The sequence below is a fragment of the Arvicanthis niloticus genome, chromosome 3, assembly GCF_011762505.2.
Source record: "Arvicanthis niloticus isolate mArvNil1 chromosome 3, mArvNil1.pat.X, whole genome shotgun sequence".
NCBI classification, from domain to species: Eukaryota; Metazoa; Chordata; class Mammalia; order Rodentia; family Muridae; genus Arvicanthis; species Arvicanthis niloticus.
The window spans coordinates 100516464-100540014 of record NC_047660.1 but is presented as its reverse complement, the minus strand read 5'-3'; the positions used below and the strand labels follow the sequence as shown (position 1 = coordinate 100540014).

Below are 23551 nucleotides of genomic sequence, written 5' to 3'. Positions count from 1 at the left end.
GCATGGCTATACCACCAAAACAAATCAGTTAGGACAGCATGGCTATACCACCAAAACAAGACAGCAACAAACAAACAACAAACACATATATCTGCAAGCACATATGTCTGTATATATCTCAGAAACTAAAAACTGTACTATTTCTTCTGCCTCCTTTTCTTCTCCGTATGATGACTACAACCTATATGAATAGGGCAAAATGTCTTGGGCGTGGGAGACAATTCAGTGAGTAAAGCATTTGTAGTAAAAGCAGAAGGTCCTGAATCAAATTCCCCAGAACCGATATAAAGCCAGGCGTAGCAGCACACATCTGCAATCCCATTGCTCCTACAGCAAAACTGGGGCAGAGGCAGGAGAGCCTCCATAAACTGATGGCCAGCATGCCTGGCACATGCTGTACAGTGCAGCAGTGAGGACAACAAAGGAACCTGTATCAAACAAGCTGGAAGGTGAGGACCAACAGCTGAAATATCCTCTGACCTTCAAATTCACAGCATGGCACACATACATACATACACATGACACAAGGAGTGAAAGAGGGGACCTGGGGTTACAGACTTATGAATTCTCTTAGTTATATGTGAAATAGTAAATGAAATGTTACCACAACCCTATGGAAATTACTAAAAAGATTTTCAAAGGATAATATGAAATAGATTAATTTATTGAATGATCAAAGGACAGAAATAAATTAGCTAGCAAGATAACTGATCAAATAAATCAATAATCATGTTAAAATACTAATCATTTAAACACACCAGTTAAATAAGATCCGACAAGATTTAAAAAGCAAAATGCAACTATCTGCAGTCTACAAAATAAGAACACTATTAAATTATTTTCCCGAAACACTTACAGGCAACTTCTTCCCATTAAACATGACCTTGACCCCTTTACATGAACCAGCTAAATCATATGCTCTTCTAGTCATGAGGGCCACAATGTCCTTGTCAAGTTTTTCCATCTTAAACTTGGATAGATCTGGCTGGAATGTTATGCATGTATAATCTTCACCATCAAAATGTTTAATTTTGGCTTCAGAAGTCTTCATCATATTATTCATCCATGTCTTTAAAAAGAAAATATACACAAGTATTTCTTTAATGCTTCTAACTTTCATAACACAAAGAATCAGCTCAAAAAAACATTCATTTACCACAACATTTTTATTTTTGAACCTCACAACAAAACACCTTGAAACTGATTAATATTAAAGTCAAAAATTATAAATTTTAAAATTACATGAGGCTGGAAATGAAAATAAACTGCACAGCTTTTATACAAAGACAGTGATGCATCTTTCACATTCAACATGCCCATGAATTTTTATAAAAGTAAACAGACATGTTTATCTGACAAAATGATTTTAGCATACGTAAAATTCAAAGGCCTGCCAACATTTCTTACATATGAACCTCATGACTCAGGGAGGGATTTTCCCAGCATGCTTAAGTGGTTTCATCTGCCAAATAAAGCATCCTGCCTTAAAAGAATGATAAAGAGGCTATATAAAATTTTCTCGACATTCTACCTTCTCTTTGGCAACTTGCTTAATACTTTTAATCAAACACAAAAAGTTATACTTAAACTTCTATTATCTAAGCAAAACAATAAAATACTTTTTAAGAAATAAAAAAATGGGCATGTCTTTTTCATACCTGCTTAAAACTATGTTTGTATTCTTTGCAAGCTGTTTCTACTGTAAACTTTGTACTAAAAATATTACAAAGTTTTGCACCATAACCATTACGGCCTCCTGTAAAACAAGTTAAATATAAAAATTTTAGTTAGAGTTATTAATGGAAGTATATTAACTTACCTATCATAGAGCAAGTCTGACATAAAACAGTTTTATTTGTTGTAGCATTTTCTCAAGTACTGACTGAATAGTCCTATGTTTAACATTTTCATATTAAAAATATTAGAATTTAGTAATATAATATAGATACTATATAATATACAATATAGTATCATTAAAGCATTTGTGATTACATTCATGATTTAAGAAAAATAAGTCTAGTATCTTATAACACAGTAAGTCTATGTGAGTATGAAATCTAAATTCTCTAACAAAGCCACCTCATTTATATCAACTTCTTGGATCTCTGGGCTTAAAAGAAGCTATTAACCTATTGAGGCAAAATATTTTTCCAAAGTTCCTTATATACATAGTCCTTTTGTCTCTCTTGATCTACTTAAGGAAAAGAGTTAAATTCTTTTATTATCAAAAGCTCTTTAGCAAGAGATACAGTGATGGCTCAGTCATTAAGAGCATTCAGGTTCAGTTCCCAGCACCCATACAGAAGCTCATAACTATCTGAAAGTCCAGTTCCAGGACAACTGACAAGCTCGTCTGGCCTCTGCAGGAACCAGACACACACATGGTGCACAAACATACATGTTGGAAAAATACCCATACACAGAGAATAAAATAATTAAAATTTGAAGAATACATGTGTATATAACAGTCAGGTACCATACGATTATTATCTAAATCAAAACCCAAACTGTCAGTTAGGTTAGAATTCCAGAAATTTTTTTTAATTCCCGAAATTTTATTCTAAAGTCTGCATATTATCCAACTTTTAAGATGATACTATTAAAACTATATAATTCAAAAAGATAATAGATTTTAAAAAAATATTAACTTTAAAGAGGATTTTCTCACAATGAAACTTTACCTGAGATGTTTTAAGAAATAGAAACTTAGTAATTCTATGTTAAGAAAAGTGATACTTATCAATCGAAATTCCATTCAGACTTTACCTGTAACTTTTTTCTCATCATCATCATAATTACTCGATGTTAAAAGCTGTCCAAAAATTAAAGCAGGAACATAAACTTTCTCTACTTTGTGTTCTACTACTGGAATGCCTTTCCCATTATTCCAAATGCTTATAATATTAGATTCACTGCAAATACATAAGCAAAATTTAAAACTTAAAATTAAATATGCTAATTTACAAAAAAAGTATTGAACTGTAAAATAAACTTGAATGGTTACAATAAGATGTAAGTCAGTGTCAACTGGAAATAATGGCATAACTTGGCAAAAACATGTACTTCTGTTATTAGAGACATAACTCATGTTAGGATCAGTAAGATCTGCAAGATATGACCACAACATTTCTTAGAATAAACCTTTCTCCATCTCCAAGACAAGAGTAAGAAGGAGACACAGTTTTAAAAGAAGCCATTAGGCATGATTCTCTCTCTCTGGAGCATTTTGGCAGAGCAAACATAGCCAGTGACTATGCCATTTTAATGCCCCAATCGTCTGTTAGAGCTATACAATATACACAAAAAAGGCACAAGAGCCTAAAATGTATCCCATTCTCAACTTATATTTTGTATGCTGCAAATCACTGTCATAAATTAACTTTAATAGTTTTTAAATATACAAATATTTCCTATTCTAAACTATAGAAATTTTCTATCATAAAACCATTAGTTTCTACCATGAATGGTACTGGACGGAGGCCACTCATTAGCAACAGACCCTTGATTAAGGTAGTAGCTTAGATAAAAAATTTCACCTACTATCTTGCTTTGAGAAGTGAGATAAGCATTCACTTGTATATGAGTAAGATTTTCAGAGACACAGATTCAAACTGAATACTAAAAATTGCCTTAAAAAGCTAACTAGCCAAACATGTGGCAGGCACTCTAAAATGCCCAGCAGTATTCAATTTTTTAACTAGGTAATATAAATGGAAAAGAGCCAAATTCTAGACAAGAAAAATAAATTTATCTCAGAATAAGCCCAGAATAGCACTAACATCCTGAATACTTTAAACCCTGAGAAAAGAAAAATAATAAAAGATAGATAAATTCTCTTAACAGCTAAATGAAACCAACAATATCAGGAAAAAAAAATGGTCAAGCAAGTACTCTCTGAGGAAAATGGACATAATGGACAGAAGAGAAAGAAAATAGCCAAGTCCAAAGCAGCAGGAAGACAACAAAGCAGTAGAACCACATATACACATATACACATTTGGTCATGAAATGGGGATTACCTGAATAAAACAACTTAACATAAAAGAAATTAATCTTGAAATATACTTACGGATCAATAGAAACCTTAATACAGGTCATGTTCTTGTCTCTCTGCTTGTTGTCAGCAGCATTAACTACAAGATTAAAACATCATAGTGAGTGTTACAGCATACAGGATCATGTCAACTTATGGACACAACTCTATGTACATCCCAACTTAGCAGCAATATCTACAAATGTTAACACCTGATCACTATTAACTTCAACTATAAAAATGTTGTTTGCTAAATTAGACTAAGTTTTACTTAGTAATTCCAAATTATTATGTTACAACAAACACACAAAAACGTATGCACACACACATACACACAAACTTAAAAAAAGAACAAAAATATCTAAATCTACTTAAAATTAAAACATATGGTTCACTTTATATCTTAGTGACAAATAGTTACCTTGTCTTAGTCTCCTTGAATAAACTAATGATTTTAAATGCAAATTAAACTAGTTTTTTAAACTATTTTTTAACGTAAGTCTTTAATGCCCTTATGATTCAAAATTCTAAATCTTAAACACATATAAAAATACTTTTCTTTGTATAATTAGTATCTCAAAAACTTACAAAGACCCTCAGTTTTCAGATTAAAAGACCATGTAATAGGCCTAAAATAGTAGAGGCCAACACAAATGCAAAGGATAACTGGGTTTACTGCAGCACTTTTCTGAAGGACTTAGAGGAAGAAGCTCAAAAATCGGCAAAATCAGTCTAAGAAACCTCAAACTATATTAGTGAGGTGAGCAGAGAATTTCTAGAAAGTTCAAGGCTAAAAGCATTTACAAAGTGTAAGCATTGCCTGAGTCAGTTGGCATAGCTACTTGACTGTAATTGTATTAATTGTAATTGGATTGGGCAGGAAGCAGAGGCTACTAAAGTAAGTTGTCCAACAGAAACACCTAATAAGTGGGTGAGAAAACTACATTTACACGTGCAACCTCCGATTCACACAATCTGCCAAGATAAGGCCTTGCAGTCTCCCTGGGTAATATGCTTCCCAAATAACCATGATGCTAATAAAACCCAGATGAGGGCACACATGAGTACAGGCTTTCTATAGAATTATGACTGCAACATACTAACTTCACACATGAAAAACACCAGGAAAACACTAGGAAACAAAGAAATAAAAAACCATTATAGCTGCATATCAATTTTTCTGACGAATACATTTGATATACATATTTATTAATTATTAATATTATTTATGTTAATATTACTGTATATATTATAAATGATTGGTATTTTATATATTTGCGTATATATTAAAATAAAAACCAGCAAAACACTTTATAAAATTATACTGCAAGACTTGCTTGATATGTACACGGCCAATACACTGACAGAAATACATGCATTACATCCTAAGTAAGGACTCACCCAAAATTTCATCAAAGATCTTGTATAAGCCCGGAACAAAGGTAACCTCTCTGCAGTTCATCCCTACATCTTCATCATACACCCACATTAACTGTAGTAAGAGAATGAATGATTCAAAAACAGTTTTATAACATAAATTCCTAACTTCATTTTTACATAGCAAATCCACATTGTCAACAAGTTATTGTGATACAATAATATAATCTATAATCTCACACTCAGAGAAAGCTGAGGAAAGAGAACTGCCACAATTTGAGGTCAATCTGGGCTGACAATGTTAGTCAGAACTACAAAGTAAAACCCAGTCTCAAACAAACGAACAAAACAAAACAAAATCAAATACAAACAAACAAACAAACAAAAACCCAAAATCCAAATTGTCAGTTACTCTATTTAAAACAGGCATTTAAAGTAAAGCTGGAGTCAAGTTCAGTAGTCTCACAATGAACTTAATTAACTACAACTGAAAAGTTGTTCAAGTTTGCATTGCTTGTATTTTATTCATACATAAGGTTAGCTTTAACATAAGGCTGTAACTCAGTAACAGTTCGTGCTGAGCCATGTATAAGGCCCTGGGCTCAATCCCCAATGTCCAACAAAACACCTCTGACTTCAGTTTCTCTGCCAGTTTCATAAAGTAGAGGTTAGGAGTCCTAATTCTAACCATTTTACAGCAGATGGGGACCCCAAATCAAATTCCTAAGACCTAGAAATTTCTGTTTTCTGTAAGAACTATGAATCACTAGAAATAACAGCTACATAATGTTTAAAATTATGGAAAACATCAATTTACTTTCTACTTTCACTGCATAATTTATGTTTATTCTATAGAAAAAAATAGCAAAGTAAAACAATAAAAGCCCAACTTTGGACTTCCCTAAACTGTTGAATCAAGCAGATAATATATGTAAGCCAAGGCCACAGTAAGCATAAAGAAATCAGTTCTCGAAGGTACCACTAATAAAGTAAACCGCAGCACACACTATGTTGAACTTCTTCCATTTCTCCTAGGTCTCTCTCAGGGTTGGTTTTGTTTTGTTTTTGTTTGTTTCACTTTGCTTTGCTTTGTTTTGCTTTTGGTATGAGTTTCAGGCCCAGAGCCCTGAGCATTCTGAGCTATATCCTTAGCTCCTCTCTCCTTCTTAATCATGGTTACAGACAGACATGAAGTCACAAACTTACAAACTATATAACTATAACTTCATTAAATATTTAAAAAGAAGATATGCATATCCCCTAATTTCAATTATTTTATCAAGTAGTTACCTGTGTCAATGGTTCCACTGACCCAATGTATGTATCAGGACGAAGGAGAATATGCTCCAGTTGGGTCTTCTTCTGGTACACTCTCTCAACAGACAACTTCTTGGAAGAATCATTTTTGTTTGCTGTTTCCAACTCTTCCTTTTTTGCAGCATTGTTCTGATAAAAAGAGTCTAAATTAACCAAAAAATCAAATTTAAATATCCTAAACCAGGGGGCAAACAAAAATGTGTATGGAACATGACATGGGATCCATCTTTCAGTCTCACTAATGTCCAAGTCCTAGAGACCACTGTTACCTACTAATAGCACTTGGACAGCCTTATAATAATTACAATTAGTAGAGCAGACCCCACCTCTCTAAGATAACGAGGTAATGTTTTGTGTTCCTCAAGATTTCCCAAAGAATTCATTCACATTGCAGTCAGGTTACAGAATCAGAATAAAAACTGAATGGCTTTGAGGGTCACACAAAATAATATATGTAGTTAATAAATACAATATGGCCAAGATTATCATGGCTAGAAAGTCCTCAAGTTGATCATCTTAGTAGATCATGCCAATTTCGGTTCAGGACAACCCAATACTAAAGCATCTATAGATTCATTCCAAGAATACAGAGCTAAGTAATGGTAATGGTAACCATTCCTACAACAGCAAGAACCAAATCAAACTTCTAAAGTCTAAAGACTCTCTCTCTTCCTCACAGCAACAGTGCATTTCCTTCTAGGTTCACCAATGCTAAGACGGCATCTTATTAATATAAAAAATTAGGATGGCTTATTTTCAGTTTCTTAACATAAACATAACACCATGTTTTAAAATGTCATTATGTATGTTGAAAAATAAAAATGTATGCCTTTTAAGTAATCTAAACAAAAGTATCAAAAAAAGACTTGTAATAAGAAAAACCTTAGAAAAACAAAGCAAAACATACCAAAAGAAAAACAAAGCAAAGCAAATATTAACTAATTTCTGAAGAACATGAGTTTTATATATATTAATGGCATTTAATAATGTTTTGAATACTAATTTTACTGATTTTGCTATAGTCATATTCTTTTTTATTTATACACTTATCCATTAATTGTGCAAATTCACTTTAAAATGCTTTGTACAAAAGAAAATAATTATTCCACAAGGTTTTCATATTCTATTTCTGTCAAGAGTTTGATGATAAACTAAATGGCCAGAAAGATTAACTATATTTTTAAAGTACAAGTTCCCAAATTACTAATAATATTCTCTGCTATTAAAACATTTATAGAAATAAAGTATTTTTAAAATGGGCACTGTGGTGGGATTGTCAATTTGATGGGATGTAGAATAACCTAGGAGACAAAACTTGTGGATGTATTTGTAAGAATGTTTCAGGAACAGTTTAACAAAAATGGAAAAAAAGCTACCCTGACTGTGAGCAGCTTATGTAAAGTAAACAGACTAAAGGGAGAAAACGAGATCACCAGCATAATATGACAAGCTCACAGTGTGCCCTGGTCCCACAGTCAGAGTCGCCCCATCTTGTCCTAGCTCTAACTAACTTCTCCCAGCTGTGAACACTCTCATGCAGCTGCAGCTACCATTTTGGGAGTCCATTGTTTTACAACATAAAACAAATTGTTGTAATCAACTGAACTGGACCCTCCAATGCTAGTCTCTGTCCTCTGCAAGTTATTTCCTCAGGTATTTTATCACAGCAAAGAGAGAAGTAATAACCTATACAGGCTCTCAGAATAGTTAGCACAAAGATCATAATCACTAAAATCAGTCTCTACTTTAAATTCTGAGACCTACCAATTCAAAGGAAGATAATGTTTCTGCCAATAACTTAGAAAGGCTTCTTAAAGTATATGTGACTATTGGCATAAAGGTTGCAAACCTATAACAAGCACATGGAAAAAAAGAACTTTTTCCATTAAGTTTATTACTCTAAAACAAACATCAAAATAAAAATATTTTCAAGATTAAGTCAACCTGAAGTTAGTGTCTACCTAATTTAGATTTCAAAATTTGCCTTAGGAGTTTTTGCTAAATTGCATTGGCATCTGGAGATGAACAGCAGGAATAGAGCCCTGCCTCAAGACATTTTCAACAATTTAACCACATACCTGCACCTTCTTAACAAATGGTTACCACCTCCCCTCCCCTTCTGCGTACTACCAAATGGCTCTAAGAGAAAAAGAGAAGGTGAGAATCTACCATATCCCTAACAAGTTCAAAGAACTGTCATCTTTGCTGAGACCTTAAAAATCAGAACACATAGTATAATGTCAACAAGATTGAAGGTTAGGAAACTCCAAACCCCCTTCCATATGGAAACATAGACTAAACTGTAATACCTGAACCGCCTATATTTGTTAAGAAATCCAGAAACTGCTTAAGAGGTCTTGTCTCTTGGGTGAAAACCACAAAACCTCATCCAAGCCCTGGACCCTTCTCAGCAAGGCAGAACTGGGAGGAAATGTAACTTCTTTCCCTTGGCGGCCTCCAGAGGAAAAGTAGAAGTGCTACTACAGGGACTGTTTGCTGTCTTTCTTGAACCTAAGCAAGCACTGGCATCAGTAGCTAAACTGAGAACAAAGGATATCAAAATGATTTGGTCCAGGACCCAGAGTCTGTAGTTCTAGGGATAGACATTAGGTGGAGCTCTAGCACCATGGCTTATTACAGTGTGTGAGCGATACAGTAGGGCAGAGGAGTTGTCCAGACTGTTCCTAAATAAAGATATACACAAAGCTCTTCAGTGAGGTTACACCCCTAGAAATGATTAGAAATGTCTCCTCACTCTCTAAATGGACTAACTAGCTGGAGAAACTACCCAGACTAGAACCAGACTGCTAAGAAAAGCTAACCCTGAGAGAAAGCAACACAAAGAAAAGAAGAAGCACAAAAACATTCCAAGGGATAAATTTAAATCTCCATGGACTGCCCCTAAGAAGATGGGTGCTCCCATCTGTAATCCATTCACTTGAGAAGTTAAGGCAGGAGGACTGCTACAAATAAAGTTCAGACTAGGCTAGAGATCCTGTCTTGAGGGGAGGGGAGAAGAGTGGAGGGAAAGGAGGGCAGGGAACAGGATGAGAGGCAACAGGAGAAGACAGGAGAGAAAGAGAAAAGAAAAACTAATGGTAAAGAAAAGATAAAGGAAAGGGAGAAATGAAAATAAGAGAGAGCTCAAGGAACTGTACAGATGCACAACTAAACCAGAAAAAAAACAGTAAAATAATAAACAAAATGAGATTAATAGATAACAAATGAAAAGACTCAAACATTATTGCTAAAACTAAAGAATAACTTAAAATATACAAAGACTCGACTTGGCCAACCTCAAGAAAAAAAATAGAAAGTATGAAAAAAAGAAATTTCAAAGACAAAGGAACCAAAAAAGAAAAGAATTAAGAAAAATTAAAAGAACTTGACTCACTTTTGGGCTATCATCAAACAGAATATATTATAAAATGTCTCAAAGGAGAAAATAAAAATGGGAAGAACTTTCCAAATATGAGGAGAGAAATGGAAAAATTTAAGAAGCTCAGAGTCAAGCGAGCACAAACCTAGGGAAGACCTACTAAGACATACAATCAAACTGCCAAAGTCATGGACAGGCCACAGGCCCATCCAGGAGGCAATGAGTTCAGTTCTCAATATTATAGGAGAAAAAAAGTCACAAGGGAGAGAATCCTGACAGCAATGCAGAAAACAATTCTCATATACTAGAGAGTTCTATTAGTTTACCAGCAGATTCAGACTAAAACGGAAGTACGATGATCCAATAAAACCTAGTAACCAAAACATCTGGCAAAAGTGCCCTACAAACATTTTAAAGGTTAAAAATAACTTTTTAATCTTTAAGTTGTAAAGAAGAAAGTAAGCCAAAGCCAAGCAGAGTTACTGATGACAACCCATCCGGCTGAAGCAAAAGCTATATGAAAAGATGAGCCTTCCTGGGAAGGCTAAATATGGAACTCCCAATGTTTACAATGGAAAGACTGTAAACATACATAAGTATAAATATGATAAATATTATAAATATATAATTATGGTACAAATGTTTAAAAGTAAAGCTATAAAGGTTGTTATAAACCTATTGTGAAATAATATGCAACACTAAGAAGAAAACATAATTTGTGCTATAGTTTCTTGCCAAGCTTTAATTCTAAGTACTTTACATATCATCTTATTTTTGCTCTAGTCTGTCTTTTGAGTAATTGCTGATAACTTAATAAAATTCTCTAATACACTGTCGGAGGTAAAAGTATGTATACAGCTTTTTATAAGCAATTAGTCAAGTTAAAATTAATTTAAAATTGATGTTAACTCATTAAGCTGATCTATGTAATTACTGTGATAAACATAAAGAAAATATTGACAGAATGTAACTTGGAAAGGGAATGAAAGGAACAAAAGAAGACAGCAAGGGAGAAAAAATAAAAGAGCTACAAGCTATGAAGAAAAATTAAAACAACAGTAAGTCTTTTCATATCAATGACTGCCTTAAATATTGATGGGCTTAATGTCTGTTAAAACATATATTAGCTAATTTGATTTTTTTAATCCAACTACATGGTGCCCACAGAGACACACTTTAGGTCTAAAAACATGTGCTTCATGAGAGATGGTGGGGAAGCATACTTCATGCAAGCATGATCCAAAGAAAGTAGGGTACCATACTTACAATACACAAATACACTAAGTTTAAACAAAAATTGTGACAGACAAAGACAATTTACCAAGAAAATATCATTGTTGTAAATAGATATCCTAACACTAGAGTACAAAATAAATAAAGCAAACATCAACAGAACAAGAGAGAGAGAGAGAGAGAGAGAGAGAGAGAGAGAGAGAGAGAGAGCAATACAGTGAGAATAAGAAACTCCTACACCCCATGTTCAACCATGGACAGGACAACCAGACCAAGAGTCAATGAGAAAACAAAGGACTTGAAGCATAAGACAAACCTAATAGTCATTTATAGAAGACCCCACTCAAAAACAGCTGGATACACATTCTTCCCAAGTGCACATGAAGCATTCTCTGACACAAACTAGATGTTAGCCCATAAGTCTCAACAAACTGAAGAAGATTGAAGACATGCATCCTCTCTGTCTATAATAAAATGAAACTAAAAATAAAAGGGAAACAGAAAATCTACAAATAGTGGAAATTAAACAGTATACTTGTAAACTATTCAAGAATCAAAGAAGAAATCAAAAAATAATTTAGAAAATATATGGAATAAACAAAAGCAAAAAAAAAAAAAAGTCATCAAAACTTATAGGACCAAGACAAAGTGGTACCACATTTAAATTTTTAAAATGAAGATGTTGAACCAATAGCATACATTAAGAAACTATGCATAGAACTAAATCTAAAATTAACAGAGAGGAGTAAATAAGATTTAAGTCCCTCAGCTTTATTGTCACCTTCCTTACAGAAGTTCCTTTGGCATGAGAATGAAGTGGAAAAAGAGAATGCTTACTAAGAAATGTCATCAAATAAATATACACTATATACAACGAATGCATTGCCTAAAGCTCCAAAGAAGAAGGATCAGCCAAAGGCCAAGTAACTAGTCATTTACAGTGTACCGGTGATGGCTACAGGGGCAGAAATGAGGAATGCCAGTGACTGAAGTGCTTGTACAAGTAGCTAGACTGTATGCTACTAATAACACTTTGTCTAGGACTTCACTGCCATCTAATCATCAAGACCACTTCCAAGAGACCTGCCTCGTTTGTAACCAAATATAGTCCCTGTTCATTCTGTCTGGACCTGAGGCAATCTAAACTAGGTTTGTTCTCAGTTGTACCCAAGTGTAACATATGTACAATAAATCATGTCATTTTTGATATCTCAAAGGAAAGATTTTTTTCCAAGTTCTTAAAGTCAATGAAAGCAAGAGTTGTTTTTGTTTGTTTTAAGATCAACAAAATACACAATTTTTTTATGGTTTAAATATGCAAAGCTTACACAGGCTCATGTTTCAAATAACTGTTCTCAAGCTACTAGTATTTTAAGAGGATGTAGAACCTTGAGGAGGTGGGTACAAGCCAGCATAAATATGTCAGTAAAAGCAGGCCACTGAAGGCTACACTTACTATTGGTACTAACCTCAGCCCTGATATGAGAATGACTCTGCCATATACTTTGTAAGCCTCCCTGCTACAAGAGACTAAAATTCCTTAAAGCCATGAACCAAAATAAATCTCTTCCTTGAAGCTGTTTCTGTCAGGTATTTTGGTGACAGCACTCACTCTGAAACTAGTACCAAAGAAGCAGAGTCACTTCTGTGTCTAAGCCTAAACTTGGTTTAGTCTTTTTAAAACTGATTTATGGGAGCAAATGCAAGAGGCTTGATATGTGAACTAGAGAAATCCCAAAATGCTATAAGCAGAATGTAACGGGTACTTCTAGTGGAAGATCAAAATGATAATAGAAAAGTAGACAGTGAAGCCTGAAACCAAGGTTTCAGGTATGAACAAGGACTCTATTGGGAATTGTAACTATTCCTGTTACAACTGGCAAAGAATTTCTGCATATTTTACAGTGTCCTGGAAATTTGAAAGAGGCTGAATTTAATGGACTAATCATTTAAGCAGAGCAATTTTCAAAAAGGCGGAAACATTTGGGATGTAGCACGGTTGTTACTAGCAAATTAATATTAGCCAGCCATGCAGAGCAGGAAAAAAAAATGTGATTTGGCAAGAAAAAAAAAAAAAAAAAAAAGTACTGGCAAGACCAAAAGCTCATAACAGTTAAGAAGAGAGATTAGAACTGTTCAAATGAAGCTAAGCTATTTACACAGTACAGCCATAACAATTGTTGGCAAAACTCCACCCACCACAGGCTCCAGAGTGCTCTGCTTATTTAGGGGTCCTCTAGGAAGTGTTTCCCAGGCTTCGCTGTCTAGGAACTCAAAGGCCACTGCAGTTGTGGTCCAAAAGAGCCAGGCTACATCTAAAACTATGATTCTGTGTTTATAAATATTCAAAATTTATAAGGATTATAAGGATTATAGAATCATAGGATATTCCATCAAGAGTTTGAGAAATAGCTATGAAACTAGCAAAGTCTGACAGAAGGTAACCTATAAGAGAACCTTCAAACTATGAGAATAATGCTTCACCTGAAATGGAGATCTCAAGAAAACTAGGCACTAATGAGACCCAGACCAAGAGGGCACATATGGGTTTCAAATGGCTAGGATTTAAGGGTGGGTCTATTTGAGTTCCTTGAAGCTCACATCATGCAAATACATGTCTTTGATGCTGCATGTGGGGCCAGGACTCAGTGTTTGTCCTGCTGAACAGTGTTCTGTGTTTGGCTTTCTTCCCTTGGTACTCTTTTGTTCTTCATTTTTGGAATAGTAATATCAATTTCATGCTAGAGTATATTGATGTTTACAACATTTTTATCTTATAAAGAATCAAAGGGGGATTGGTTTGTGTAAGTAGAGACACCTAGACCTTTGAGCAATGTCAAGTTAGATTGCAAACACTTTGCACTGTCAGGTGGCCATAAGTCTAAGAAAAACAGGGGGTTGCCATGATTTGAATCTAAAATATCCCACACAGGCTCAAGTTTGAATGCTTGGTAGTGTTACTTTGGAAGACAGTGAAATTTTTATGCGCTAAGGTAGAGAAAATTTGTCACTAAGGTTGAGTCTTTGAAAGCTACCTGGACCCAACTCTACTGCACTCTGCTTCCTGATCTACCATGATATGAACAGTCTGTCACTACACCAAAATAAGTCTGTTCTCCCTATTTCATCAGGCATCTCACAGCAGCTCAAAAGAGGCAAATATAGTTTAGCTAGAAAGTTCCTTCCAAGAAATGTAACTGAAATTGAAACAAAAGAGACATTATAACTTACATCACAGAAGGCAGGGTTTTCTAAGAGACAGCTAAAATTATATGCCAATTAGATAAGCTAGAAGAAATTGATAAATTTACCCTTGCTTAATTATACAGAATGAAAGAAATCTAAACATGTCTACAAGAAGGGAGAGATAACTAAGCAGTTAAGAATGTGTGCTGTGGAGAACATGGTTCACCAAATCAACTAAGCAGGGCACATATGGGCTCACAGAGACTGAAACGGCAAGCACCCAGCCTGCGTGAGTCTGACCAGATCCTCTGCAAAGTGTTACAGCTGTTAGCTTGGTGTTCTGTGGGACTCCAAACAGCAGGAGGGGGTGGGTGTATCTCTGACTCTTTTGTCTGCTCTTGGGACTCTCTTCCTCCTATTGGGTTGCCTTGTCCAGCCTCAAAATGAGGGCTTTGCCTTGTCTTATTGCATCTCGTTTTGTCCTGTGTGACTGTTACTTCTTGAAAGCCTGCTCTTTTCTAAAGAGGAAATGGAGGAAGACTGGATATGAGAAAGAAGTAAGAAGGTAGGTGGGGTCAAGCTGGAGATAGATAGATAGATAGATAGATAGATAGACAGACAATCTGATAGATAAAAGAGAAAAAAGAAAGAAGAAATATGTGCTGCTCTTAAAGAGCCCCAAGTTAGGATTCTATGTCAGGTGGTTCACAACCACCTAAAACTCCAGTTCCAACGGATCTGCCACCTCCTCTTCTAGCTTCTACAGCAGCAGTTCTCAATCTGTGGGCCATGACCTCTTTGGGGGCCGAATGACCTTTTCAGAGGGGTCCCATATCTGTTATGGTGCATATCAGATATTTACATTAAGAATCAAAATAGTAGCAAAATTACAGTTACAAAATAGCAACAAAAATAATTTTATGGTTGGGAGTCACCACAACATGAGGAACTGTATTAAAAGGTCTCAGTATTAGGAAGATTAAGAACCACTGCTCTCTCTACAGACAGCCACATACATGTGGTAGATATTCACTTAGAGACATAATGTAAATAAAACAAAAATTATAAATCTTAAGAAAAAATTTTTTATCAGTATAGATTTTATATAAACTTAAGAGAACTGAGTATTTTTTTTTAAGTTATTTAATGGCTTATCAAACTACAGTATCAAACTGAGCATGGTATTATATACTTGAATTCCCAGCACTCAGGAAGCAGAAGCAGGAGAATTGCCACAAAGTTGAGGCCAGGTGGGATACAAAGCAAGTTCCAACTAGATGGCTCAATGGTTAAAAAAAAAAATTGCTGTTCTTAAAAAGGACACAAGTTCAGTTCCTGGCACCCATAGCACAACCACTTGTAAATCTAGTCCCAGGTCTGATACCCTCTCTTAGACACTGCGCTCTTGTATGTAGGTAAAGACACAAGCACATTCATATAAAATACAAATAATTATAATGTCTATTATTATAATGTATAAAGTTACAAAACATAAGAGTCCACTTTTTCAGAAAAATTATATAAATATATACATGCACACCAGAGAATATGAATGCATATAAACCCAAAGAAAATATAAATGTGGGTCATTTTATTTTTACTTTTGATACATTTTCTAATTTTCTATAATGAATTCACAAAGGGGTATTAAAACCTTATTAATTAAAGCATGTGAAGATATAATTAAACTAGAATAAAACTGGATGTTTGACTAAAGGCACTGTTTATACTTAACTATTACTTCTGCAGCCCAAACTTTCATTGCTGTCTGGATAAAAGTAAACCAAAACACACAAATAACACCAGCAGCCTTAGCAAAGCAGAAAGCAGAAATTATCATTTCAGTCAAATTGTCTTTTATGTTCCTGTTCTCAGCAAATGTCTGAGCATTTACCCACTGGCTTGCTAGCCCCAACATAAAAGGTTCCCACAAAACATCTACAAGCTTTTCTAGCAGAAATCTGCAGGAAAGGCCTCATTCTGTTCATGGATATTACTCTAGAGATTACTCTGGTCAGGCCACTGAAAATCAAAATCTGGAGGTATGAGCAGAGAAAGAAATTGTCCCCTAGTTAATTAATAGAATGGGTTTATGCTCAGGAAAAGCTGTTAAGTACAAATGCCCCCAGCTGTACTGAAAACAGGTACAGGAGAAACAAGAAAGACTTCTGCCTTGGTTAGCAACAATACCTCTATCTCTAAAAGAAGATGTTGGGCCAATAGCTTAGCCAGTTATAACACTGTTGCTGAAGACTTTAAGAACACAGAAAATTAGCTTCAACTAACACAGACTGTAAACTCCTATCTATACATTTTCTTCAGAAACATCCTCCCAAACCAAGCCTTCCCTAAGATAAAAAAAATATATAGACACTTATTACAGGGTTAGAGATGTGTGTGCACTCACTTAGCTGACACTTGCTGTGCGTCAGCATGATGGGAGGTATCTGGAATATTCCAGTACCCACATAAGAGCTTCAACCAGAAGGCTACCAGTATGATTCCCTACTTCATGTAGAATGAGGTCTGAAGAACACTAGCATCTAGCAAAACCAAATTCTGAAACTATGTGATCTGAGTTCACAGCCCATGCTTCTCCATCATGCTATTATACTGACTAGGGTACATACACTCTGAAAAGAAGACAAAATCCTTTATGTCAAAGTAAAAAGGTCAGCAGACAGGAAGAAACAGGCTTATCTCATACTCTCTGTCCTATTAGGATACAAAAGAAGTTGTTTTGCTTTTAATGTTTTAGAGGAAGGCTGCGGTAAAGAATAATGGTTAGGACCTAACCTAATTCACAGCCCACAACTGTCTCTGCCACATGCCTTACCAGCACCTGCTCTATTTTCTACATCCTGTTTCCCTCTTGACAACTAGGAATAATAAAAGCTTTTGTTTAAAACAGGGATCCTATTTGTAGTGAGACTTAACAAAGATACAGGAGACACTTGCTTTTAAAAGTGTACTTAGAATGGAACTCAAGACCATCCAAATGTTTAACAGACTTGACCAAGCATACTTATACTCAGTTTACAAAAAGTACTTCTAATACTGTGACATTACCTTTACTGGAGAATTTAGTGCTATCTACAAGTGTTTAATAATAGCCTTAGGAAGGTAGTATTTGAATACCCAGATCATCAACAATAACTGAGGCTGGATTATATATCCAGATTTTTGCCAAATATTAAGATATAAAGAAGGAAAACATGTGGTTTCTGGATTGATGTTTATGTTATTGTTAAAACAAAACTATTATATATAAACATCCCCTAAAAGGGCATATTATTTATGATAGAGTAGCAAAAGTTTGGTTTAAAAGAGCCTAAACTAAAAATATAAATAAAAAGAGCATAATCTGAAAAATAAGTTTGGTAAGACTCTTAAGGTAGCCTTAAAGAGCACTTAAGATTTAGACTTCTGGGGCTAGAGATGGCTCAATGGTTAAGAGCCCTGGCTGCTCTTTCAGAAGTCCTGAGTTCAATTCCCAGCAACCACATGGTAACTCATAACCATCTATAATGAGATCTGATGACCTCTTCTGGCACACAGGTGTACATACAGACAGAGCTGCTAACCAGGTGGTGGTGGCACTCTTTTGATCTGAAGAGGCAGGTGGATCTCTGAGTTCAAGGCTAGTCTGTGAGCTCAAGAACTAGTCTACAGAGCTAGTTCTAAGACAGCCAAGGCTACACAAAGAAGCCCTGTGTAAATAAATAGACTGCTAGCAAGAAGAGAGAGGCATTCCTGATGAAATGTAAAAGAAACAGTAAGAGATGATCAAGTATGGGAACTATAGGAAACTAACCTCAATGGAGAGGACACACAGAGTATGAACATAGACTTGCATTAACAGCTTACTAAACTGTGATATAGTGACTTTTAAAAAAAATTACTAATATCCATAATATAAGCCAACAAGATAGCACAGTAGTTAAAAGCACTTCCCATCAAGGCAGAAGAAGCCAAATCCAAAGGCTGACCTCTGACTTCCACATATGCACTGTGGTTTGTGCACTTATTCACATGCACAACAAACACACACAATCAATCAATAAATGCAACCATTTTTAAAGAAAAATACAGACAGAAAACCATAGCCGATCAAAGTGCAGATAGTGGAACTCAGTTGAAATTGATTCATCTACAACACAACTCCTGAAACTAAGGCTCAGGAATCACTGTAAAAGAGAGGACAGGAAGACTGTTAAAAGCCAAAGAAACAGGAAGCTGGCTACAATATTGTGTCTCCTAGGACTCTCAGAAGCTATCTCTATGAAGTCTTACCAACCAGGCTGCCTAAACATGACCTGTTTAGGCATGACATGAATGGACATGTTAGCTAACTGTGAAGTGGGTAAGATCAGGAAGCCTCCACCCCAGACAAAGAACTACAAGCAACTAAAGAATGCTGCGGATGGTGGAAATAATCTTCCCAAGGGAAGAGCACACAAGCTGGATATACCCAGCAGCCCTGAAAACATATATACACAAATAACATTATATGGATTGAGCAAGTTGTATTTATATATTTAGAAACACACATACACACACACATACACGTAACAACAATTAAAGAAAAAAGACTATGGATTTAAAATAGAGCAGGGGTAGTACATGGGAAAGTTTGGCAGGGGAAAAAGGAAAGAAGAAATAATGCAATTATAATCTCAAAAAAATGTTTTAAATATATTTTAAAAATATCCTCAGCAGGAGCTGGAGAGATGGCTTAGTGGTTAAGAGCACTGACCACTCTTCCAGAGGTCCTGAGTTCAATTCCCAGCAACCACATGGTGGCTCACAACCATCTGTAATGGGATCAGATGCCCTCTTCTGGTGTACTTACACACCAGACAGTGACAGTGTACTTACATAAAACAAATCTTAAAAAAAAAAAAAAAAAAAATTCATGGCAAAAAAAATGTGATATATGATATTTTTAAGGAACTATACTATTGTGGCTATATTTTTAAAAGACAAACAACTTTTACAGATAAACACTGTAGTATTTACAGACAAAATATTATAATTCTAGGATTTGCATTATTTCAAAGCAATGAAGAGTAAGTTAGGTGACCCTGAGATGAATTTTACTGAAGCTTGAAAACAGATACTAAAGGATACTATTCTGATTCCTCCCTTCCTCTTCCCTCTTCCAACCCATCCCATGTTCCCCCACTATATTACTTAATCTACCAATCTAGAGGATTCAATTAGAAAAAATATAAGTCATAAATTTATAGTCTAGTATTTTCTCAAGCATTTGCTACAACCTGATTTTAAAAATTAGCATCTTCTATTAACCAAGGTTTACAAGCTAACAATTCAAGAAACTTGACTGCTTTAAATTTAGTGTATATTTAATTTTAAATAGTTATACCATATTTTTCTAATTATTAAAATTTCAGTTAGAATACCGAAAACCAAAATTAAATCAAATCAGTCTTTATAAGTAAAAGGCAGTGCTTAAAACCCCTCTGTTGTGTCGTTTTGACAGTAAAAGGTAAACATTCCTCACAAGACAGTATCAACACACACTGACTGCAGTAGTATAGCAACCTCTTGGCCAGCATAAGATAGGTGCATTAACTCCAGTTTTGTATTACTATCCACAAACAGGTAGCAACATGAGACTAGCTTCACTGTCAACACTGCAACTGCAATAAGCCCCCAAACCCCCACAGTGAAAGTCTCTGTTTTCACCTAGCTAAATCATTTTATGTAAAATCAACAAAAACCAATTATTCCAGAGTGTGACTCCCTTAAATTTTGCCAATAACCAATATTAATTCAGCACTGTGCTACATTCAAACTCTGAATTCTCAATGTTCTGCTTAACAAAATAGGAACAGAAAGATTTAAGCTACCTGAAAATGTCTCACCTGCAATTATATTGCAGACAGGATATGAACCTGTGTCAAAGCCAACATTAATTCCTGTATCATCTTCCATCAATGAAAACCAGTCAGGCCCTGTGTAATGGCTCACATGCGTAATCTTAGCACTCATGAAGTTAAGAAAAGAGGATCACAAGTTCGAAGCCCATCTAGGTAGGTGAATGGGCATATACACACTCTCTCCTCTCTTATACACAAATGCACAAGAATTTAAAGCAGCCCCTAAGGTTTATTACAGACATAAAGATGCTCGCATTAGGAACATAAAGCAAGCACCAAACATGAAAGAGGATTTCTAATGTGATTGTCTTTTCAATAACCTAATTCAACAAGATATATTTTATAAGATCAAATTTATTGTACTGTAATTCCCATAATCTAGTTTATAATAAATTTAATCAATATGCCTATTTTAGTTTCAAATAGATTTTTTCTAATTATGAATGAAATTCTACAAGTTTTGCTCAATTTTTTAAGTAAATTAAAGTTTTCCTTTGATCCTAAAAGGAAAGGTGCCCATTAAATTGTTTATAAAGTTAATAACAGCAAATTAAAATATTGCTACCACTAATTAAAAATAAACAATCCAACTGTGCCACAAAATGTTTGTTATGGTGACAGAATTTGAGCAGTGGCTCAGGAGCACTAGCTGCTCTTCCAGAGGACCTGGGTTCCAGAGGATCTGGGTGGCTGTAGCTCCAGGATATAGATGCCCTCTTCTGGCCTCACCGAGGCACTAGGCACTCAAGTGATGCACAGACATACAAGCAGGCAAAACACCCATACACATAAAATAATAACGGAAAATATTTGCCAAAAGGGGGGAGGGGGAACTAAAGTGATAGCTCAGTGGTTAAGAACACTCACTGCTCCTCTAAAGGTCCTGAGTTCAATTCCCAGCACCCATATGGCAATTCACAACTCTCTGATGCTGATTTTTGGTGTGTAGAGTACATGCAGACAAAAGCACTCATATACAAAAATAAATCGTAAAAAGAAAATACTTCAGATGTTTAGTTTTAATAACAGTTAAGGGACAGCAACTTCTGTCATTCTTTCCATGGATACATGTCCACTAACTTACTATCTAACTTTTCTTCTCCATACTCGATTACTGCACTGTCTAGAAGTACCTATTTCTGGAGATGTGAAGATAAGAACCTGGCAAGTTACACTCTAAAGTATCTTGTCACAGCCCTATAAATGGTTAAACTGTTTTCCTGCTGTTCGTAAAAACATCCTTTTTATAAGCAACACTTGTCGATAGTAACGACTGCTACTCCGGACTCATCTAAACCTCAACCAAACAAAGAAAACTAGGAACAAAAATGCCAACCAATACCAACTTCCTTACTGTGTTCAAAAGGCGGGGAATTGGAATCCTCTGGAAGGAGTGTGTTAAAGCCACTGAAATGTGTACATTTTCTGTCCTAGCTGTCGGCCTCATCTAGCTAAGTCCGGCGTTTTGTTTGGGAAATGACCGTGGTCTGAACTCAGTGCTGAGTAAGTGAAATGCGGGAGTTATCGATCTGTCGTGGGAACCTTGCTCCAACTGCTCCTGCTGCACTTGCCACTTCCACTTCCCACCGGGAACTGAGCTCTGCAATCCTCCAAGTTCAGGCTTAAGCACCCCCCCGTTACCTCCTGGGGACACCCCTGGGCCCCCACACGACGTACTCGGGAAGCTGACGTAAGTAAGCTCTTCTTTTAATCCTGCGAGCAGATGGACCAGCTGCGGTCTCTAACCTGCTGTCAAAGTCATCCCAAATACCCTCTCTGCGGAATGAGCCTTTTCTAGGGAGGCGCAAACCGCAGTGGCCATTCAAGTTCACGTCCCTTTGGGACAGGCCGCCAGAAGCGGTAGCCTTTGGCACAAGTACAGGGCCACGGTTCTGCACTATTTTCTGGCGCTGCGTTTATGGAGGGTTGGCCGGGAGGCTCGCGTTATCGCGGTCTCCCACGTCTTGGTGTGCACCCCGAAGTTTCAGGTGAGCGTTCTTCAGCAGCCTGAGCCTCGGTGGGGGCGAAAAGCAGAGAGGGGCTAGGCCCTGCCTGCAGCCCTACAAGGCGCCCGCCGCGCCGCGCTCTCAGCCCCCGCCCGCCTCGCCCGCGGCCCACGAACAATGCGCCCGCCCGCGCCGCACTCACCACCCAGGTCAGCGCCCCGTCAGCGCCCGCGAGGCTGGACTTGGCCATGGCAGCGCCTCTCGCGCAGGCCAGGGGCTGCTCGCGCTCCGGGGCCGCTGGACCCCGCCGCTCGCACGGACCGCTGCGCGCCGCACTCCTAGCCGCGCCCCATCGCGGGCCCGAGCCGCCGAGGAGGCCGCGCTGTCCGCCGCCCTCAAACTCGAGCGCGGCGCCCGGGCCTAGAGCGCGGCCGAGGACGAGGAAGGACTGACGGTGCGGCGCGGCCTTCCTGGGCCCACACGGGCTATCGGGATCGCGGATGAGAGGCGAGGATCGGCGCGGGCCGGCGCGGGCCGGCTAGGAGCCGCGAGCCAGAGCCCTGACAGGAACCAGCCGCTGCTTCTCCTCACGCCACCCGTAGCCGCAGAGTCCTCGCCGGGGTCGCCGCCGCCTCAAAGGCCGCCCCTGCCTCAAAGCCGCCCAAGCGGCGTCTGACTGGGTTCTCCGGAGCACAGGCCGAGAGGGACAATAAACAGAGCCGCCGTGGTGGCCTCCCTTTAGTCCGGCATAACACGGCACACACAGGCGCGCTCCGGGAGGGGGAGGGTGCGGCGGCCACCGTCTGTCAGTCAGCCATGGATCGTCCAATCACGGCCTTGTCACTACAGTCCTTCGACCAATCCCAAAATTTTAGGCCCCCAGAGGGGCGGGACCCGAGGGATAAACGTCATTGCGGGTAGCAACCGAGAGGCAGACTTGGGTTTTTTTGTTTGTGTGTGAGAGTGTGTGTAAGAGAGAGAAAGGCCGAGTGAATGGGGTTTCCGTCTGAAGGGAGAGCGGGCGGCTGTCAAGGGTCATTCCGGGGCATCCAAAGGAGCCGGGAGTCCCGGGACGAGGGCTGTGGAAACCTCCCGGCTGTGTCCTGCAGACCTGCGGGGAAGCCGGGGAGGCTGGGGAGGAGGGGCAGGGTGAAGGCAGAGAGGCAGGAAGCCCACG

General features: G+C 37.3%; 1 protein-coding gene across 1 annotated transcript in view; it reads right to left on the bottom strand.

The window, feature by feature from the left end:
- Positions 1 to 23138, bottom strand: part of Top2b (DNA topoisomerase II beta) — a 61574-nt gene extending 38436 nt beyond the window's left edge. Inside the window, exons 1-7 of the mRNA XM_034498163.2 lie at positions 22577 to 23138; positions 6701 to 6856; positions 5435 to 5525; positions 4070 to 4133; positions 2767 to 2912; positions 1659 to 1756; positions 857 to 1069 (exon numbers count right to left, since the gene is read on the bottom strand). Coding sequence (XP_034354054.1) covers positions 857 to 1069; positions 1659 to 1756; positions 2767 to 2912; positions 4070 to 4133; positions 5435 to 5525; positions 6701 to 6856; positions 22577 to 22624 — 816 coding nt within the window. The 5' untranslated portion in view covers positions 22625 to 23138. The remainder of the gene's footprint in view (positions 1 to 856; positions 1070 to 1658; positions 1757 to 2766; positions 2913 to 4069; positions 4134 to 5434; positions 5526 to 6700; positions 6857 to 22576) is intronic.
- Positions 23139 to 23551: the final 413 nt, after the last annotated feature.